Raw genomic sequence first — 18,538 nt, 5'->3', positions numbered from 1 at the left:
ATATTAAAAAAATTCTCTCTCTCTCTCTCTCTCTCTCTCTCTTTAAAAAATATAGCTGATGAAAATTACAGTCATGGGCTGGGAATATAGCTTAGTTGGTAGAGTGCTTGCCTCACATGCACAGGGCCCTGGGTTCAATCCCCAGCACCATAAATAAACAAGTAAAAATCTTAAAAGTGACAATCACTCCCATTATCACAACCTATATCCCTGAAACTGTCCAAGCCTCGTTTCTCTTGCTGCATTGACACACTCTGACTTCCAACGTGACCTTACAGATGCCCTTTAGAAAAGTCCTTCCTCTGTCTAACTTACATCCCTAACCCCTGTTTGGGATTATTGTTTGGGTAACGCTGCAGGGGACCCTGGTACTTAAGGAGCGGGGCGGGATGTGCTCCCAGGCACAGGGAAGGGCCGCTTGGCTGGGCCTTTGTCCTGGGCACTCGCCCAAGCAGGGGTGCCCACGGGCCTGGCAGGACCAAGCACAGGGTGCGCCTGTCCCATTAGAGGGGCAGGGATGTGCCTGTTGCCTCCTGCCAATGTCTGGCCGCCTGGTGGGATCCGATAGGGCCTTGTTAGCAGGGCACAGGAAGAGCCAGGAGGCCTGTGTTGCCAGGAGGGGGGGCAATCCTGGGCCTCCAGGGCAGGAGAGTGGGAAGTGGGCCTGGTGCCCAGGTCGGTCTGGATGAGACAGAGGCAGACCAGCCAGGCTGCCAGGGACCTCCCGCCCGCCCCTCCTGGGCCAGAGGACCCGACTCAGGGCCAGCAGGGCGCTGACTCCCTGCTCTTTCCCCAGCCCTCAGCCCTGGGCCCGAGGAGCGGAAGAGCCCACTCCCAGGCGTGGGATCATCTCCAAGTGAGGAACCTTGGTTGGCAGCCCCTGCCACCCCACCCGGGGTACAGAGGGGTCGCCGGGTCCTCCGTCCCCCCAGCACTGAGCACAGAGCTGGTCTATTTAGGTATCCTGACTTCAAGGCCTCGGGCTCCGCCTAATCCAGGAACTCCCGGACCCTCCCTGGCCTGTACCAGGACCCAAGGAACTGAGAAGTGGGGGGCGGGGAACCAGCAGAGGCTTGGTGTGGCTGTCGCCCACTGATAACAAAGCCCAACTATCCCACTCCCTCCCTCTGACCCCCGATGGCTTTGGTCTACTCCCCTCCTCCCCACTTTCCCTTCTCCTGCTTAGCCTGTGAGGAAAGTCCTACTGAAGATCTAAGCTGAAGATCTCAAGCTGGCTCCAGTGGCTCAGGCCTGTGATCCCAGCTGAGGCAGGAGGATTGTGAGTTCAGAGCCAGCCTCAGCCACTTAGCAAGATCCTAAGCAACTCAGTGAGACCTGGTCTCAAAGGAGATGTGGCTCAGTGGTTAAGCACCCCTAGGTTCAATTCCCAGTCCCCACCCCCTCCAAAAACTCTAAGAGGCTTCCCGAGCCTCTCTCCCTTTCTCCCTGCACCAGGAGGCCCCCAAAGTCATGGAATCATGGGGTGCGACTTCCCCCCTGCACGGCTGAATCTGAGGTGCAGAAAGCCCTGAGCCAGGCCACACAGCCAGGCTGACGCAGACCAGACGTCCCCCCCCCTCGCCCCATTCCGACTCAGCCGGTTATCACAGGCCAGACAACTGTTTGGGTTTGGGGACAAGGGGGCTTATTATGCTGGCGGCACTGAGGGGCTGCTGGGGAGGACGCGCAGGGGTGGGGTGGCCCAAGACCTAATCATTGTCATCAGTGCTGCAGGCAGAGATGACAGGGGCCGGCGTCTGCAGACACTGAGGTCACCCAGGCTGGCCCTCTGCAGGGCTGCTGCCCGCTGCCCCAGTCCGTGGGTCTGGTCACCTAGTGTCCCCCCCCCCCAGGCCTCCCGGGAGGCAGCCCCTCCCTCACGCTGGCCTCTCCTGCTTCCTTCCCCAAATCTCCCCCCTATTTCTGCTCTTCTGCCCGCCCTGAGGACCCCCTGAGTGTGGGAAGGAGGAGCACAGACGCTGTAGGTGGAGGCATGGTTTTATTCAAGCAGGGGTGAGCCGGGCAGGGTGACAGTACGGCCCGGATGAGGGGTCAGGACACGGGCACACTCTTCACGTCCATGAGCCACAGGGCAGGCCTCCCAGGAGGACGAGGCTGCTGCAGCGGGTGGCGCAGGGCTGGGGAGCCCTGGTGGAGGCCACCACTGTCCCCTCCCTTGGGAGATGGCAGAATCTGAAGTGTTTACTCCCCAAGGCTTTGTTTTGGGGACAGGCTCCTCTGACACACCCATTTCACCTGAGCCAGCCGGGCATCTCGTCCCTCAGAAACCACAGACCTAGGATTGTCCATGAAGGTGACCTCAGCCGGGAGGGGACTTGGGGCCAATCGCCCACCACCAAGTCCTGAGTGCCACACTTCTAGTCCTCCCCGGAGGACCAGGAATCCCCCTCTCCTTCCCTGGGGGCGAACTTCAGGAACTGGCCAGGGCCCAGGTGGACAGGAGCCCCTGCCCGAGGGGTCTTCAGGGCAACCCCCTCCTCTTCCTGTAAGGGGATCTCTCTGTCCCCATCAGGGGCCTCAGGCGTCCCCTGCCCTGTGCCCTGGGACTGCTGCAGCCCATTCATCACCCTTCCATCCCCGTCCTCTGGCTCCTCCTCCAAGCTGTGGTCTCCACCGTTGACACTGAGGGCGTCCCCTGCCCGGGGGCCCGGGTCTTCCTCCCCTCTGGGAGTCTGTAAAGGCCCGGAGACTGGGTCCTCCCTCTCCAAAGGAGCGGAGTCAGACTCCTCCTCAGAGCCCGAGGGCTCAGCACTGTCCTGGGACTCAGTCTCCGGGGCAGTCACAGAGGCCTTCGAGCCATCGTCCCAGGGGACACTGACACCCACGGTCTCAGGCTCCAAGAGGTCCCCTCTCTGAGAGCTACTCAGAGTCTGGAGGCTGCTAACAGAGGCCCCTGGCCCCCACCGAGGAGCCCCCGGCCCCCTCCCCTCCTCTTCCTCCTCCTCTTCCTCCTCTCCCTCCTCCCCACCCTCCTCCTCATCTGCAAACCCATCGGACTCCCCATCCCCGTCCCAGACCTCCGGCTTCAGCATCTGGGGCACCTGGCCCAGAGGTTCTGCCAGCTCCCGGGGGTCTCCAGGAAGAAGGGACGCTTCAGTCACCAGATCCTCAAACTCCTCTGACAGGTCGGAGTCCTGGCCCTGCCCTTCCTCCTCCTCCTCCTCGGCCTCCTCCTCCTCCTCCTCTTCCTCCGCCTCCACCTCCTCCTCTGAGGGTTGGGCCCCGGGGCCCTTGGAGACCAGGGCAGTGGGATCCCAGCCCTCCTTCCTGGCTTCCCCTAGTGGGGAGGGCCTCTGTTCTCCTGCCATGTCCCATCTGGGGGAGGCAGGGGATTGGAAGTAGAGGCCCAGGGGAGTGGAGTCCGGAAGGGTCTCCCCTAACTCATCTGCCTCGCTCTCTTCTCGGCTTTCCTCCCCCTCCTCCTGGGGGTCTTCAGAGACGTCTCCAGGACCTAACTCCTCCTGCTCACCCTCCACCTTTCTCAGGGCTTCAGCCCCCGCTTCCAGCCCCCAGTCAGCCCCCAGGTTCCCCTTATCCTGGGGCTGAGGCCCAGGGGCATCTCCCAGGACTGGGGTGGGCCGCCAGGGTTCAGGGGGCCTGGGGCTGGGGGGCCCCAGCACTGGTGGAACATCCCCGCTTTCCTCTGAGCCCTGAACCTGGGGCTGAAAGGTCCCACTTCCTGAGGTCTCCACAGGGGACCCCTCCTCTGCTCCCCAGGGCACCTCCGATTCTGACCCCTCTGAGTCCTTGGGAGGCTCCGGAGGGTCTCTGCTTGTCCCGGGCAGTTTGGAGAGAGCTGCCCCCAGGACATCTGCCTCCTCTAGGTCCTTTCCAAAGAGTGGAGCTCTCTCTGCCCCCGAGCCTTCTTCCCCCAGGGGTGGCCACGTCACCTCCTGTCCAGCCTGGTGCCCTGGGTCCTCCAATCCTATCACCTCCTGCTCAGGTGCCAGCTTGGCTCCTACAGCAGCCTCGCCTCTGGCCATCTCTGATCCCCAGGCGACCTCCAGGTCACCCTCTGAGGCCTCACCCTCCTCTGCCCTCGGGGGCTCTGTCCCCCCTGGCTTTCCTGGGGAAGCTCCCAGGCCTGGGGCTCCCACCTGCTCCGGTGGCCCCGCAGCGTCCTGGAGGCCCTCGGAGTCTCCCTTCCCACGGGCTCCCTCCGCTGGGACACTCTGCTCCCCGGGCCCAGGGCTCCCTGTGCTCTCTGTGTCTCCCGTGACATTGGGCTCTGGCGCTCCTGGCTGCGCCACCTCCTCCTCCCCATCCTGCTCCCTCAGGTCCGGCTCTGCCTCGTCCTCACTTCCCACTCCAAGCCTCCCAGGGTGGGCTTCCTGGCTCAGTGCTTGGTCCCCCACAGCCCTGTCCTCCCACCTCTGCTGATTTGTGGACCAAGGCAGCTCCTGCCCCTCCTCTCCCAGGGACTTCAGTGACTCTTGAGTCTCTCCCTTCTCCAGCCTCTCTTCCTCTTCCAGATCCCTTGGACTTTCCTTCTCTGCCTCTTTTGGAAATCCCGGATTCTCTAGGTCCCACTCACCCAGAGATCTTAGTGGTTCTTGAGTCTCCTTTTCTAGGGGTCTCGGTGTCTCTTGGTTCTCTTCCACAGACGCCAGTGGTTCTTGAATTTCCATTTCTACAGCTTTCATTGTCTCCTTATTCATTTCTTCTAGAGACCAGAGTGGCTCCTGAGTTTCTTGACATTTCAATATTTCCAGGTTCTCTTCTTCTGCAGACTCGAATGGTTCTAGATTTTTTGTTTCCAAGGACCCCACTGCCTCTCCACTTTCTTCTTTTGGTGACTTGGATAACTCTTGGTTCTCTTTTTCAAGAGACCTAACTATCTCTTGGTCTTTTCCAAGAGACTTCAGTGACTCTGGATCCACCTTTTCTAGAGATCTCCATGTCATCTGTTCTTCTTCCCCTAGAGCTGCTGATGGCTGTTGAGTCTCTTTCTCTAAGTGTCTCAATGTCTCTTGGTCCTCTTCCTGAGAGGAACACTCCTGATCCTCTTTTTCTGGAGGCATTATACTCCCCTGGTCCTTTTCTAGAGAACTTTGGGGCTGTTGAGTTTCTTTTTCAAGAGGTATCACAACCTTCTGGTCCTCTTCCTCTAGAGACCACAGTGGCTCCTGAATCTCTTTTTCTAGAGGCCTCACAGTCTTCTGATCTTCTTCTTCTTCTAGATACCTCAGTGGCTCCTGGTTCTCTTTTTCTAGAGGCCTCACAGTCTTCCCATCTTCTTCTTCTAGATACCTCAATGGCTCCTGGTTCTCTTTTTCTAGAGGCCTCACAGTCTTCTGATCTTCTTCTTCTAGATACCTCAGTGGCTCCTGGTTCTCTTTTTCTAGAGGCATCACAATCTTCTGATCCTCTTCCTCTAGAGCCTTTGGTGGTTCCTGATTCTCTTTTCCTGAAGGTCTAAATGTCTCCTGGTTCTCATTTTCAAGAGCCCCCAGGAACTCCTGATTCTCTTTTGGTAGAGATCCCCATGATCCCTGGTCCTCTGGTTCTTCAGATCCCAGAGGCTGTTGGTTCTCCTCTTTGAAAGCTCCCAATGATTCTAATTTTTCCTCTTCTGGAGACTTCACTGATTCTTGATATTCTTTTCCTGCAAATAAAACTGTCTCTAGATTACCTTCAAGAGACATCATTAGTTCTTGGTTCTCCTTTTCTAAGGATTGCAATGTCTGTGAGTCCTCTTTTCCTATAAGTCTGGGTAGTTCAGGAGCCTCCTTTTCTAGAGGTCTCTCCAACTGCATGTCTTTTTCTTCTAAAGATTTCAGTAGCTCTGGATTTTTGTTTTCCAGATCTTTTCGTGTTTCTAAGTTCTCTTCCTCTAAAGACCTCAGAGATTCTTGATCTTCCTTCTCTAGTGACTCATGACTCTGGTTTTCCAAGGACATTTGTGGCTCTGGAATCTCAATTCCCCCAGTCTGCAGGGTTTCTTTTTCCAAAGGATCCCGATCCTGAATTTCTTTCATGTCCAAGTCTCCTTCTTCTGGCCATGTTTTCTGCTGCACGTTTCTCTCTACGTGGACCTCTATGGCTGCTTCTTTCTCTACTAACCCCCATACTTGCTCTTCACTTTCTTCCTGGAATCTGCTGGATGCTATAGATCCACTGGGTTCTCCATCTTTAGCCTCTAAACTGGGATGATCAAGGCCAAGGGGTGGGGCCAAAGAGGACTGATTCTCAGGTGACTGGCTTGTACTGGCCTCTGGCTGCTTGCCCCCTGGCTCCTGTGGTCCTGGGAGGATGCTGGCAGGGACAGCCCCCTTGGCTTCAGCCCACACAAGCTCTGGAGCCTGTTGGCTCTCACCCTGCGGCTGGACCAAGGAGACAGGAGCATCTTGGGCTCTGGCCGCTACATTTGTAGCAGGACAGGAAGCCTGAGGTGTGGGTGGGATGGGGGTGCTGGCCAAGGCGGGGGTACGGGCCTGCAGGAACTCGTGGCTCTTTAGAAAGGCTGGTACAGGTGTCTCAAGGGCATTAGGCAAGGGAGATGGGAGGGCAGTTGGGCTAAGAACAGGAAGCAGAGGTCCCAGACGCCGGCCCTCTGGGGTCCCGGGGAAATGCAGCTCTGGCTTGGGGTCTGGAAAGGTAGAGGAGGAAGAACAGTGTCAGTATGTACTGGTCCTCCGGGGAGCCACCAGGCAGCCATCACTTCCGGCAGGAGTGCAAGGGACGACAGGCTAGGCTGAGAGTATGTCCAGCGCAGCGCTTTGGGGGCCAAGGAGTTAAGACTTAGAAAAATCTGCCTGGGCAAGAAAAGCCACGAAGCTAGGGGTTCAGGGGGAACCCGGCCCCTTCTCTTACCCGGGAAGCTGAGGGAAGCTTTGGAACTGCCACCAGGGGTCTGTAGCCGGGAGTTCTCAGCCTCCAGGAGGGTCCTGGGGAGAGGGAGGAGAAGCTGGGTCAGCCTTGGGTCCTCAGGAGGCCTGCGGCTGGCCTTCCAGAGGCTCAGGGCTGAGCTTTGAGCTGAGGGCTCCCGCCACTGCAGGCTCCCCCTTCCTTTAACCACTGTCACACAAAAGCCACCCACAGGGTGAAGCCACAGTCACAGACATCACACACTTGGTCACACAGAGTCACACACATATTTGGGGCACTCTGGGGACCTCAAAGATGCACAAGTGGATTCCCACACAGTCAGACGCAGGGCCACCAGCACATCACTGGTGGCTTCACCGTCTCCCCCTCCCTCCCCCTCCCTCGGGCTCCCCCTCCCATCCCAGCCCATGACCTCATCCCCGGTTGGGGGGCCAATTCTCATGCTAATTCCTGCCTTTGTCCCCGCGGCCATCTGGAGGGTCTGAGAAGGGGGGCTTCTCAGGGGAAGTGGGAATTCTCAGTCTGTTCCCAGGGGATGGGCTCTCTCCTCCTCCCCTGGGGGTCCCCCAGAGCTGGCGACAGACAAAAGCAAATGAATTCAGCTCCTTCTCTGCAAATACTTTTCAGGCCTCAAAAACCAGCGGTTGCATTCCTCAGGGGAGCCCAGACCCTTCCCCTCAGTGGTATGGGGTCAAGGCCCTTATCTTGGGCTCTCTCAGGGCTCTGGATCCCAAGCCCCTTCAGGGAATGGAGGTCATTTTGCCCATGCCTCTGCCTCAGTGCCGCATCGGGCTGACTGGGGAAGGGAGGACCAATCAATCATATAAATTATTATTATTACCTTTTTGTTCCAGGGATTGAACCCAGGGGCACTAAACCACCAAGCCACATCCCTAGCCCTTTATATATATATATATATATTTTTTTGTTGTTGTTGTTTGTTTAGAGACAGGGTCTCACTGAGTTGCTTAGGGCCTTGCTAAGTTGCTGAGGCTGGCTTTGAACTCCTGATCCTCCAGCCTCAGCCTCCAGAGCCACTGAGATTACAGGCGCGCGCCACGTGCTGGCTCAAACAAGTTATTCTGAACATTCACTTTCTCCTCTTCTCCATGATCCGGTGGCTGTCAGATCCACTGGAGTGTCACCTCTATCCTTCCCGAGGCAGCATGGGCTCTCTATGCTCTGTGGACGTGGGGTCACTCTCTTCCCCACCCTTCTTATTCTGGGGCCTGGCTCCCTTCCCTTCCTGGGCCTGTCTCAGAGCCCCTTGCCCTTTCTGCCAGTGGACTCTTGGGCTCTATCCTAAAAGCTCATCCAGCCCTGAACTCCCACCCTGTGGATGTCACTGGATCCTCAGGCAGCAGAGAGCTTGCAGAAGAGATGTGGGCTCTGCCCCAGGCGGAGTAGCCTTGCTCAGCCTCTCCAGGCAACAGAGGGGCGGTGCCCTTGGGCTACAGAGGAGTCGGACCCCAGATCTTCAGGCTAAAAGGTTCCTCAGACAGATGTCACCCAGTTCAGCTCTTACCTATAATCAAGGCTATGATCCTGGTCAAGTGACAAGTCACTATGACAACCCACACAGGCAAGGACTCCTTTCTTTTTTCTTTTGGTACCAAGAATTGAACCCAGGGGTGCTTAACCACTGAGCCACATCCCCAGCCCTGTTTTGTGTTTTATTAGTGACAGGGTCCCACTGAGTTGCTTAGGGCCTCACTTAGTTGCTGAGGCTGGCTTTGAACTTGCGATCCTCCTGCCTCAGGCTCCCTGGGATTACAGGCACGCACCACTTTGATGGGCTGCAAGGTCTCCTCTCTGAGGCTGCCTGAGGACATTTCCCCCTGGTGCGACCACACACACACACACATACACACACTCACACACACTCTCACACACACACACACACACACACACACACTCAGATGATGGGTTTCAGCCCCTTGGGGGAAGGGCCAGGATGCAGATGGCCCACAAGTGTCCAGCCCCTCTGCTGAGGCGGTCCCACTTGGCCCTTCACCCCTCCTTCCAGGACTTCTTGGGCTCAGGAAACTTCTCTGGTCCTGAGCCCAAGGGAGCGCAGGGGGCTCAGATGGGAGATGTCCTGGTGTGGAGATGACCAGTTCAGGGTCACAAAACCCAGTAAGAGCAGAGCAGCCACCACCTACCCCTGGGCCCTTCCAGCCACAGAGTGACCGCCCTGGATGAGTGTGTATGTTTGTGTGCCTGCGCGGGGACAATCCTTACCTGTATGTGGCCACCTCCAGGCTGAGGGACATCTTGAGGTGTGCCAGCTGCTGTCGACCCTCCAGGACCTGGGCGATCTGGCTCTGGAGACCCTGCTTCTCCTGCTCCAGGGCCTCCACAGCCAGCTGCAGAGCAAGGGGGGGGGGCAGTCAGTGGGGCGGCGGGGTCCCCCTGCTAACTACCCAGATTTCCTACTCCCTGATTCCTCCTAGCGCAGAGCCTCCCCCTTTCCCCCACCCCTCCTGCCAGGGAATCTCCACTGGGCCCCCCAAATAAGCACATGGCCCCTCCCAGCTTCTCCCATGCCTGGCTCCTCGGGAGGATGCTGATTAACTGGGAGCACATGTTGTTGAGAATTCAGCTCCCACAGGAAGGGGGAGGTGAGGGGGGAGAGGAGATGGGTTACAGAGGAGGAAAGGGGGGAAAGTGGAAGCAGAAGGAAAAACGATTAATCAAGAGCCTGGAGCCTGCAGCCTGCAGCCCGGGAGCCCAACAGCCCGGTCCCATCACGTCTAGCTCCTCACCCCAGGCCCCGCCCCTCCACTTCCTACACGTTCTGGAATCTTTCAGAGGAGGAGTGGGGAGGTGGCCGTGGTCAGACCTCGGTCTGGCCCAGACAAGAGGCTGTTTTCTCAGCTGTTGGTCCCATCTGTGCTGTTCCTGAGGAAGCAGCTGTCCCAGGCCTCTGGAATGTGCTCCAAGGAGCTGAGAAGCCATGACATGGGAGAGGGTCTGGGGCCCTGGCTCCTCCTGCCAGGTAGAGGCTCTGAGAGGCCAGGCTAGAGACCTGGAGCTGGCGTATAAAGCGCCCAGCATCTTCTGAGTGACAGCAGCCGAGGGAGGGCTGCAGGGCGTCCTGGGCCTGCCTGCCTGCCTTTCAGAGGCATGCGCTCTGGAGGCCTCTACATCCCCATCCTTCCCACCCACCCCAGACGGGCTGTGAAGGTCGAGGGCCCCTGGCACCCGATGCGGGTTTTCTGAGTGGTGTCTCCTGCCTGCATCGAAGGCCACCCCTGCCTGTTGCCTTCCCCAGAAGGGACCAGGTCACAACCTCACCTGGAACTTTTCAGTGGCCCGCAGCCGCTCCTGCCAGCGGCCCTCCAGCCTCTGTTCCAGCGCCTCCCTGCGCTCCTGGAGGCCGCTGCGCTCGGTCTGGAGCTGCTGCAGCTCCAGGCGACCCTCCCGAGCGCCCTGCACGGCTCTGCCCAGCCGCTCGCGGGCCTGGCCCAGGGACGTCTCCATGTGCGCCACGCGCTCTTGGTAGCCGCGCACTGCCCCGCGCCACGCGTCGCCCAGCCGCCGGGCCAGCTCCTCCACCTCCGGGGCCGGCGCTGGGGGACCGCGGGGTCGAGCGGGGACCCGGGGGACACAGGCAGCCTGAGCGTTCAGACTGGCGCGTTCCTCGTCGTGCGCGGCGCGCAGGGCGTCCAGCTCGCGCTCCAGCTCCGCCGCCTGTGCGCTCAGCCAGCCCCGGGCGCACTGCTCGGCCTCGATCGCTCGCCGGCTGCGGGCTGCCTCCTCGGAGGCCCGCTCCCGCGCCAGCCGCAGCTGCTGGCATCGGCCCGCCACGCCCTCCAGCTCTTCGGCCAGGTTGTCGCGCTCCACCTCGGCCGCGTGCTTCTCCCGCCAGCGCTGGTCCACGAGGGCCCGCAGGGCCGCCAGCTCGTCGTCGGCTCGGGCCCGCCAAGATGTGTCCCCGGACTGTGCCCGGAGACCCCCGAGCTCCGCGCTGAGCAGCTCGTTCTGCTCCTCCAGCGCCTTGACCCGGGCCAGGTAGGCCTCCAGGCGTCGGTTGAGCTCCCACAGCTGGAAAGATTCCTCCCCCAGGCAGCCCTCCATCCTGCTCGTCGGAACCACTCTTAGGACGTGGGGCACCGGGGAGAAGGGAGCGGCTCTCGGAGCTTTTGGGAAGAAAGAGACTTGAGGGGACAATGACAAGGCGGGGCGGGGCGGGGCGGGAGCAGCGCGAGCGACTGGGAGTCCGGGAGAGGGAGCGAGGCTATTCATACTCCCGCCAGCCGGGCGGGAAAGGGGCGGGACCCGGGCTTAACCCTTTAGGGCTCAGCCCAAGATCGCCCCTGCTCCTGGGTGTCCCCGGGGGCTGGGGAGTGGAGCCAGGCCCTGGGGAACCCCACCCGGTGGCTTTCTTCGGGAGGAGGCTGTGAGCAAAGGTCAGAACCCCCTTCATGGCACACGACGCACAGAACTGAGGCTGCGGCAGGGGCGCCGTCTGCCACCCAGCACACCCATCACTTAGGCCCCCAAGACTCAGTGTCCCATGACCACCGGCTGCGGAAGAGACGGAGGTGGCCGTGTGTGTTTTGTACATGGCACCTTCTGCAGGAGGCAGGACCGCCACCGCTGGAGAGCACCGTCGGGAAAACAGGATCAACGCTGGGTACCCGAGGAGCGCGCCCGTGGGGTGCGCCCACCAGGACCCTGGCCTCGGCCTAACGAGACCAAGGGAAGGGACGTCCTAGGCTCAAGACCACCGACCCGTTTCGCTGCCATCCTTCCTGCAGCTCTCGTGGACGACCGCTGACATCTTCGACACCGTTAGGGAGTTCTCCAGCTCTCAGGGGACGGCGCCTGGCGAGTGTCAGGAACTGGGGGACCGAGGGCGCCCCCTGGTGGTGTAAAAAGTCGGATCCAGAAGAGAAGCCGGGGGAGAAACCGCCTGTTTTTCCTCTGGGTGAGCAGCCCGGGCTGATGGGGCCTTGGGGATGCTCCGAACCCTGTTCTAACATTTGGGTTCCATTATCTGACTTGGTCTTTGGAGCATCCTTTTGAAGATCCTACAGTTCAGGAAGCAGAGAACTCTCTAAGAATTGCCGGGAAGGCCTTCTGGAGGGGGCGGGCAGTCTCTGAGTTGGGTGGTGAGGGACTCAAAGGATTTGGGGTGTTTATTTTGCTTTAGTGGCCATTGAACCCGGGGGCTCCCTACCACTGAGCTACATTCCCAGCCCTTTTTGTTTTGGGAGACAGGATCTTGCTAAGTTACCCAAGCTGACCTCAAACTTGTGATTCTCCTGCCTCAGCCTCCCGCGTTGCTGGGATTACAGGCTGCTCCAAGCCTGGGGTATGAAGAGCGCTGGAGGAGGAAGCTCAGGGATCATGGGACACAGGCGGATCTTTGGAGGAGGAATTTCTACTCGTGTCGATGCTGTTTAGTTCTACCAGTTTTCATTGAGCTTCTACTATGTGTCAGCACCAAAGAGATGGCAGAACTCTGCAGCAGCCCTGGAAACACGCAGCAGGTCCATGTGAGGAGGGGAGTTTGGTTCTGTGTCACATGCAAAGAGCAGTGGCTGTGACTTTTGCACTTTCTAGCTGAATAGCTCTGGACAGGTCATACAACTTCTCTAAGTGAGCCTGGTTACCTCTTTGTAAAAGAGATTAGAACCGCTTTACCCCCACAAGTTTGTTCTGGGAATCAAATGAGACCAGATCTGGGGAGCTCTTTGTACCTACCCAAAGGGTAGGTACAAAGAGCTTTGATGAAGATGAAAGCCGTTCGCAGCAACCTAGGAGTCTGGGGCAGGAGGATTGTAAGTTGAAGCCCAGTGAGACCTTGCCTCAAAATAAAAATTAAAAAGGGCTGGGGATGTAGCTCAGAGGTAGGACACTCCTGGGTTCCACTCCAGTACCGCAAAGCAAAGTTCCTTTCTTTTTTGTTTCTTTCTCTGAACCCACCTTTTGCCTCCTAATGCAGGGCTGGGGCCAGGGCCGGACAGGAAATCGCTGGGTTCTCATCCCTGACATTGCCCTCCTTTATCTCTTCTCCCTTCCTCTCCACTCCCCAGCTGGGTGGACGGGGCTGGACATGTGTGGCAAAGGAATAAGGTCAGCTTAAGTCTTTTTTTTTTTTTTTGATACCAGGGATTGAACCCAGGGGTACTCAACCACTGAGCCACATCCCCAGCCTTTTTTTAATATTTATTTTTTAGTTTTAGGTGGTCACAGTATCTTTATTTTTCATTTTTTATTTTTACGTGGTGCTGAAGATCAAACCCAGTGCCTTATGCATGCTAGGTGAGCGCTCTACCACTGAGCCCCAGCCCCATCCCCACCCCATTTTTAATATTATTTAGAGACATGGTCTCATTAAATTGCTCAGGGCCTCACTCAGTTGCTGAGGCTGGCTTTGTACTCAAGATCCTCCTGCCTCAGCCTCTGGAGCTGCTGGGATGACAGGTGTGCGCCCCCTCTGGAGCTGCTGGGATGACAGGTGTGCGCCCCCTCACCCAGCTAGTCACTATCTTTTCACAAGACATGGGTAGAAGTGAGGGAACAGGGTGGAGATCAGGGGCTAGGGACATCTTTATTTTATTTATTTTTATGTGGCGCTGAGGCTCGAACCCAGTGCCTCACGCCTGCGAGGCAAGTGCTCTGCCACTGAGCCACAACCCCAGCCCCTGTGTCTGGACTTTTGCTGAGCGTGGTGGTGGCACACGCCTGTAATCCCAGAGACTTGGGAGGCTGGGGCAGGAGGATCTTGAGTTCAAAGCCAGCCTCAGAAATTTAGTGAAACCCTAAGCAAGTCACTGAGACCCCGTCTCAAAACATCAAAATGGTTGGGGATGAGGCTCGGTGGTAAAGCCCGTGCCTGGCCTGCATGAGTCCTTGGGCTCAATTCCCAGCACCTAAATAAATAAATAAATTTCATTAATCAGGGAGTTTTTTAAAAGGGATGAGGGCTGGGGATGTGGCTTGGAGGTTAAGTGCCCCTGGGTTCCATCCCTGGTATCAAAAGAAAAAAAAAAGAGAGAGAGAGAGAGAGAGAGAGAGAGAGAGAGAGAGAGAGAGAATACATATTGGACTTTCCAGCCCGAGGTTGGGGTCATTGATCCCTTAACTTGGTGGGTTTTTGGGTACCAGAAAAGGGGCTTTTAGGAATATGGCCTTTTCCTGTCCCCCTCTTCTTCAGGGACAGTACACTGGGAAAAGAGGGTAGGAACGTGAGAATGGTTCCGGATGCGGGAGGGGACAGTGGCTGAGGAAGACGTGCAGCCCTACCAGATGTGCGGGGCTGGGGCTCAGGCTGGGTTTGGAGTTCCAAGGGTGAAGCACAGTTAGAGTGGATGAAATTAGAGGAGTCCGGCGCATTGGTGCTCGCCTGTAATCCCTGCGGCTCGGGAGGCTGAGGCAGGAGGATCTCAAGTTCAAAGCCAGCCTCAGCTATTAATGAAGCACTGAGCAACTCATCGAGAACCGCTCTTTAAGTAAAATATTTAAAAGGGGCTGGGGAGGTGGCTCTGTGGATAAGCACCCCTGGGGGGTTCAATCCTCAGTACCAAAAAAAAAAGATTCGAGTGGATAAGGGCGACCTTGGACATGCACAAGGTGACACAGAAAGAGAGGGTGAGAACACAGCACTGGAGGTGCTCCCTTCTAACCCTAAGCTTCTGGGCCTGTGCTTTTGATAGGCAACTTGGAGAGAAGCAATCTGCCCCCAATTCCTTACCCAGCTCGGTTCCATCCTGCAGAGGTTGGCCATAGGGCATGGCCACCAGAGGGCGCTATTACCTCAAAAAAAGTTAACAGCTGCGCGTGGTGTCACATCTGTAACCCAGAGGCTGAGTTTGTGATTTAGGTAGACCCTGTCTCAAAAAAAAAAAAAAAAAAAAAAAAGCTGAGCATGGTGGTGCCCGCCTGGAATTCCAGTGACTTGGGAGGCCGAGGCAAGAGGATCACAAGTTCAAGGCCAGCCTCAGCAACTAAGGGAGGCTCTAAGCAATTTAGTGAGGCTCTGTCTCAATCAGTCAATCAATCAATCAACCAATAGGGTTGGGGATGTGGCTTGGTGGTTAAGTGCTCTTGGGTTCAATCCTGGTACACAAAAAAGAAAGGTTACAAAATAAAAAGGCTGGGGACGTGACTCAGAGGCAGAGCGTCCCTGGGTTTGACCCACAGTACAAAAACAAAAGGCTCAGACTTTTTTCTTTTTTTTCAGGTATGCAGGAGGCTGAAGCAGCCCTGAGAGGCCAGGGCCACAGGGACAGGTTTCAGCCCAGAATATTGAGCTCGCACAATACTTGTTTCTGGGCTGGCTGAGCTGCCGCCAGAGGGAGTGAGGACCCGTTCCTGGAGCGCTCAGGTCCAGACAGGATCTGTCTTGGGAGGTTCCTTTTAGAATCCAGAAAAACCCAAGGACTCTAGAAAGGAGCAGTGACCCCTGGGTCCTCCCCACACTCCCTCCCTCCCGCCCCCCATCTCTTGGAGGTACTGGAGATTGAACCTGGGGCGCTCTGCCGTGAGCTACATTTCCAGACCTTCTTATTATGTTATTCTGAGACAGGGTTTTGCTAAATCACCCAGGCTGGCCTCGAACTTGTGATCCTCCTGCCTCAGCCCCCCAAGAGCTGGGAGCCCACAGTCCTCCTTTTATCTTTCCTGGCCTGAGGGTTCTATAAGCCAAAGCAAAGGCCTGGGGTTAACTCTAAGGAAGGATTGCCCTGCTTCGTGAGGTGTAGCAGAAAAGAGGGGGATCGAGGAGGAAGAGGGAGCTGGCTTGACCACCAGCCACTCCCCTAGCCAAGTAGGACAGGGGACTCAGGCCGGGGCGCAGGAAGCGGACCAGGCTGTCGTCCACATCTCCATCCAAGAGCATTCTGAAGTCCTGTCCAGCCCGGGACCGAGAGGGCCAGGCCCCCTCCAGGCCCTCTGCTAGGTGTCATGTCTCAAAGGGCCGCGAGATGGCGCCACAACACAGAGGCGCTCCTTCCTACCGTATTTACGGGACCGGGCGCGCTGTCTTCCTGCTGGGACGCGCAGGCTCCGGGGGACCGACTGGGAGGGAAGAGGAGGCGGACGCGGAGGGTGGTAAGGGTGACTGAATGGCCGGAGAGGAGGGGTCCGAGGGGCCGTTGGTCTACCCAGGGCAGCTGGGGGAGAGGGAGGTATATTTATCCCCTGAGCCATTGCATTAAAAATAACTGGGGGCCCGAGTAACCCAAGCTCCTCAGCCTTCCAGGCCACGGTGGGGGCCATCGCTGGGGACGAGGAGGGCAGAGGGATGAGGAATCAGAGGACAGAGCGAGAAAGGTCCATGTCCTGCCCTGCCCCCAGCTGCGGCTGCTGCAGGCCGGGGACTGGGCAGGCTGGTGCCCAAGGGCTGGCTGCAGGCGGGCAGGGAGGGAGGGAGGAGGGGAGAGGAGGACCAGGCAGGAACAATGCTGGCTTCCCGCCAGGAATTGTGCGTTGAGTGGGAGACTAAGGACAGAGTCCGAAAAGGGAAAGAATGAGGGAGGAGAAGATAGTGAAAGAGGTAGAAAAGTCTCTGTACCTAAGTGCCAGCACTACCCCCTGCCCCACACTTCCCAGTCCCTGAGCCCCTGGAGGAAAAGAGCCTGTCTTCTGGGTTTTATCCCCATGAGGAGCTGAAGCTACAGCAGGAGGCACTTAAATCAGATTTTAGGAAGGACTTCCCAGAGGAATAGAAGCAAATTTTAGAAAGGAGTGAACCAAAGAGGGCTGCGGAGGTGGACTCTCTCCTTGGTGAGTCCTGGGCCTTGGCTGGGTGGTAACATGTTCTTGCCTGAAACAGGGTGTTGGACATGATGACCTCATATTTTTGCTTCTGTGTTTCTACAGATCCTTGGCTGATTTCGGAGTTAGACGATTTGGTGACAGAAGGACAATTGCAGGAAAATTTCACTGAAAGATTTACCTCTATTCCTAGCTGTGAGGAAGGGGCTGGCCCAGAGTTAGGCAAACATTAGCTGCAGAGGGGCCTGTCTGTACGTGGCAGAGCCTGGTAGTGCAAGAGAGGGCTGTGGGGGGTCCTGGTCCCATGGAGCTTGTCCTGGAGGGTCCCTCCTGGCTCTGCAAGGAAGGGTAAGGGTGCTTGGAGCTTAGTAGGAGCTCAGGAAACATTTCCTCAATACACCACCCCGGAGGACAGAGCCCTGAGGGGGGACACTGGCCTTGCTCACCATGAGGTCTGGCTCCCAGCTGGTGCTCAGTACATTTTTATTTTACTATTATTATTATTATTAGACTGAACCCAAGGTGCTTTACCACTGAGCAATATCCCCAGCTCCACTTTTCTTTAATATTTATTTTTTGGTTGTAAGTGGACACAATGTCTTTATTTTACATTTATGTGGTGCTGAGGGTCAAACCCAGGGCCTCGTGCATGCTGGGTGAGCCCTCTACCACTGAGCCACAGTCCCAGCCCCTCTGCAGCCCCTTTCTATACTTTATTTAAATAAAGTCTCAGTCAAGCGAGGTGCCGCACACACACCTGTAATCCCAGCTGCTTGGGGGGCTGAGGCAGGAGGATCTCAAGTTCAAAGCCAGCCTCAGCAACAGCGAGGTGCTAAGCAACTCAGTGAGACCCTGTCTCTAAATAAAATACAAAGTAGGGCTGGGGATGTGGTTCAGTGGTTGAGTGCCCCCGAGTTCTATCCCCAGTACCCCACCCCCCAAAAAATAGGGTCTTGCTAAGTTGCTGAGCTGGGCTTTGAACTCATGATCCTCCTGCCTCAGCCTCCCGAGTTGCTGGGATGACAGGTGTGCACCACCACACCCAGCTTCAGTAAATGTTTGTAAAGGGGAATAAAATGCATCCAATGTGCCAAAGACCAGGTACCCCAAGTGGACATCGAAACCTGTAATGCACCTGTGTCCATGTGTGACCCAATAAGGGGGAGCCTGGCTTCTCTTGGAGATTTCCTTTTTTTTTTTTTTTTTGGTCCTGGGGATTGAAGCCAGGGGTGCTCTACCACTGAGCTGCATCTCCAGCCCTTTTTATTTTTTTTATTTTAAGACATGGCCTCTCTAAGTTGCTAAGGCTGGCCTCAACTTACAATCCTCCTGCCTCAGCCTCCAGAGTCACTGAACCACTGCGCCCAGCTCTTGGGGCTTCTTATGTCATCAGGCATGTTCCCAGGTGGCTGAGATGGTTTGGGGGGACTGAGTTGGACCTCTGAGGAATATCCCGGATCCCTTCCTACCCCAGGATGAGCCAGGGAGGGGTGGCACTTGCTTCTATAGACTGAGTCCAGACTGGAGAGCCTTTAGGATCCTCCATCTGGGCCTGCAGGGTCCAGCCACCCATCCGAGCCTCACAGGGCAGGGGCTTGTCCACTGCAGGCTAAGCTGAGGGTCAGATGATGGGAAAGACTGACATTTCTTCTACACCCCACCTCAAGGACTCTCCCCTGGCTGGACAGAAAGAGGCTGTGCAGGGGCCTGTCCCACACTGGTTGGGACCAAGCTGGGTCCCACAGTCCCTCCTAGGTGACCAAGGATGTCCCTCACACCTGGGAGACCCCTGTCCCAAGCTGCCCATGGCTCTCTGTGGTCCTCTTTTAATTTGGTTTCCTCTCACACAAAGGAGGGGTCTTGGGTGACGGGGTGGGGGCGCTCTGCCCAGGACTGTGCAGCTGTCAGACTGCAGCTAGTCTGGGTCACCAGCTGAGTCTCAGCGGTGGACACACCCACT

General features: G+C 57.1%; 1 protein-coding gene across 1 annotated transcript; it reads right to left on the bottom strand.

Moving 5' to 3' along the window:
- Positions 1-1,998: 1,998 nt before the first annotated feature.
- Positions 1,999-11,041, bottom strand: Nes (nestin). Its single transcript, XM_026404998.2, has 4 exons — positions 10,147-11,041; positions 9,091-9,215; positions 6,835-6,908; positions 1,999-6,610 (listed from the first exon to the last, which is right to left on the bottom strand). The coding sequence occupies exons 1-4, from the start codon at positions 10,927-10,929 to the stop codon at positions 2,379-2,381; spliced, it is 5,214 nt and encodes a 1,737-aa protein (XP_026260783.2). The 5' UTR covers positions 10,930-11,041; the 3' UTR covers positions 1,999-2,378.
- Between the last annotated feature and the right edge of the window lie 7,497 nt (positions 11,042-18,538).

Source organism: Urocitellus parryii, chromosome 11, assembly GCF_045843805.1.
Source record: "Urocitellus parryii isolate mUroPar1 chromosome 11, mUroPar1.hap1, whole genome shotgun sequence".
In the NCBI taxonomy this organism is placed as follows: Eukaryota; Metazoa; Chordata; class Mammalia; order Rodentia; family Sciuridae; genus Urocitellus; species Urocitellus parryii.
Note: the sequence above shows the minus strand (reverse complement) of the source record. Positions and strands in the feature narration are given on the sequence as shown.

What these genes read in the sequence shown, in the direction of transcription:
- Nes (XM_026404998.2), bottom strand. Translation starts at nt 10,929, where the DNA reads ATGGAGGGCTGCCTGGGGGAGGAATCTTTCCAGCTGTGGGAGCTCAAC. An exon ending in CTGGAGGTGGCCACATACAG is followed by an intron (nt 6,909 to 9,090) that starts GTAAGGATTGTC and finishes CCCTCTCCCCAG; the next exon opens with GACCCTCCTGGAGGCTGAGA. An exon ending in AGCTTCCCTCAGCTTCCCGG is followed by an intron (nt 6,611 to 6,834) that starts GTAAGAGAAGGG and finishes CTACCTTTCCAG; the next exon opens with ACCCCAAGCCAGAGCTGCAT.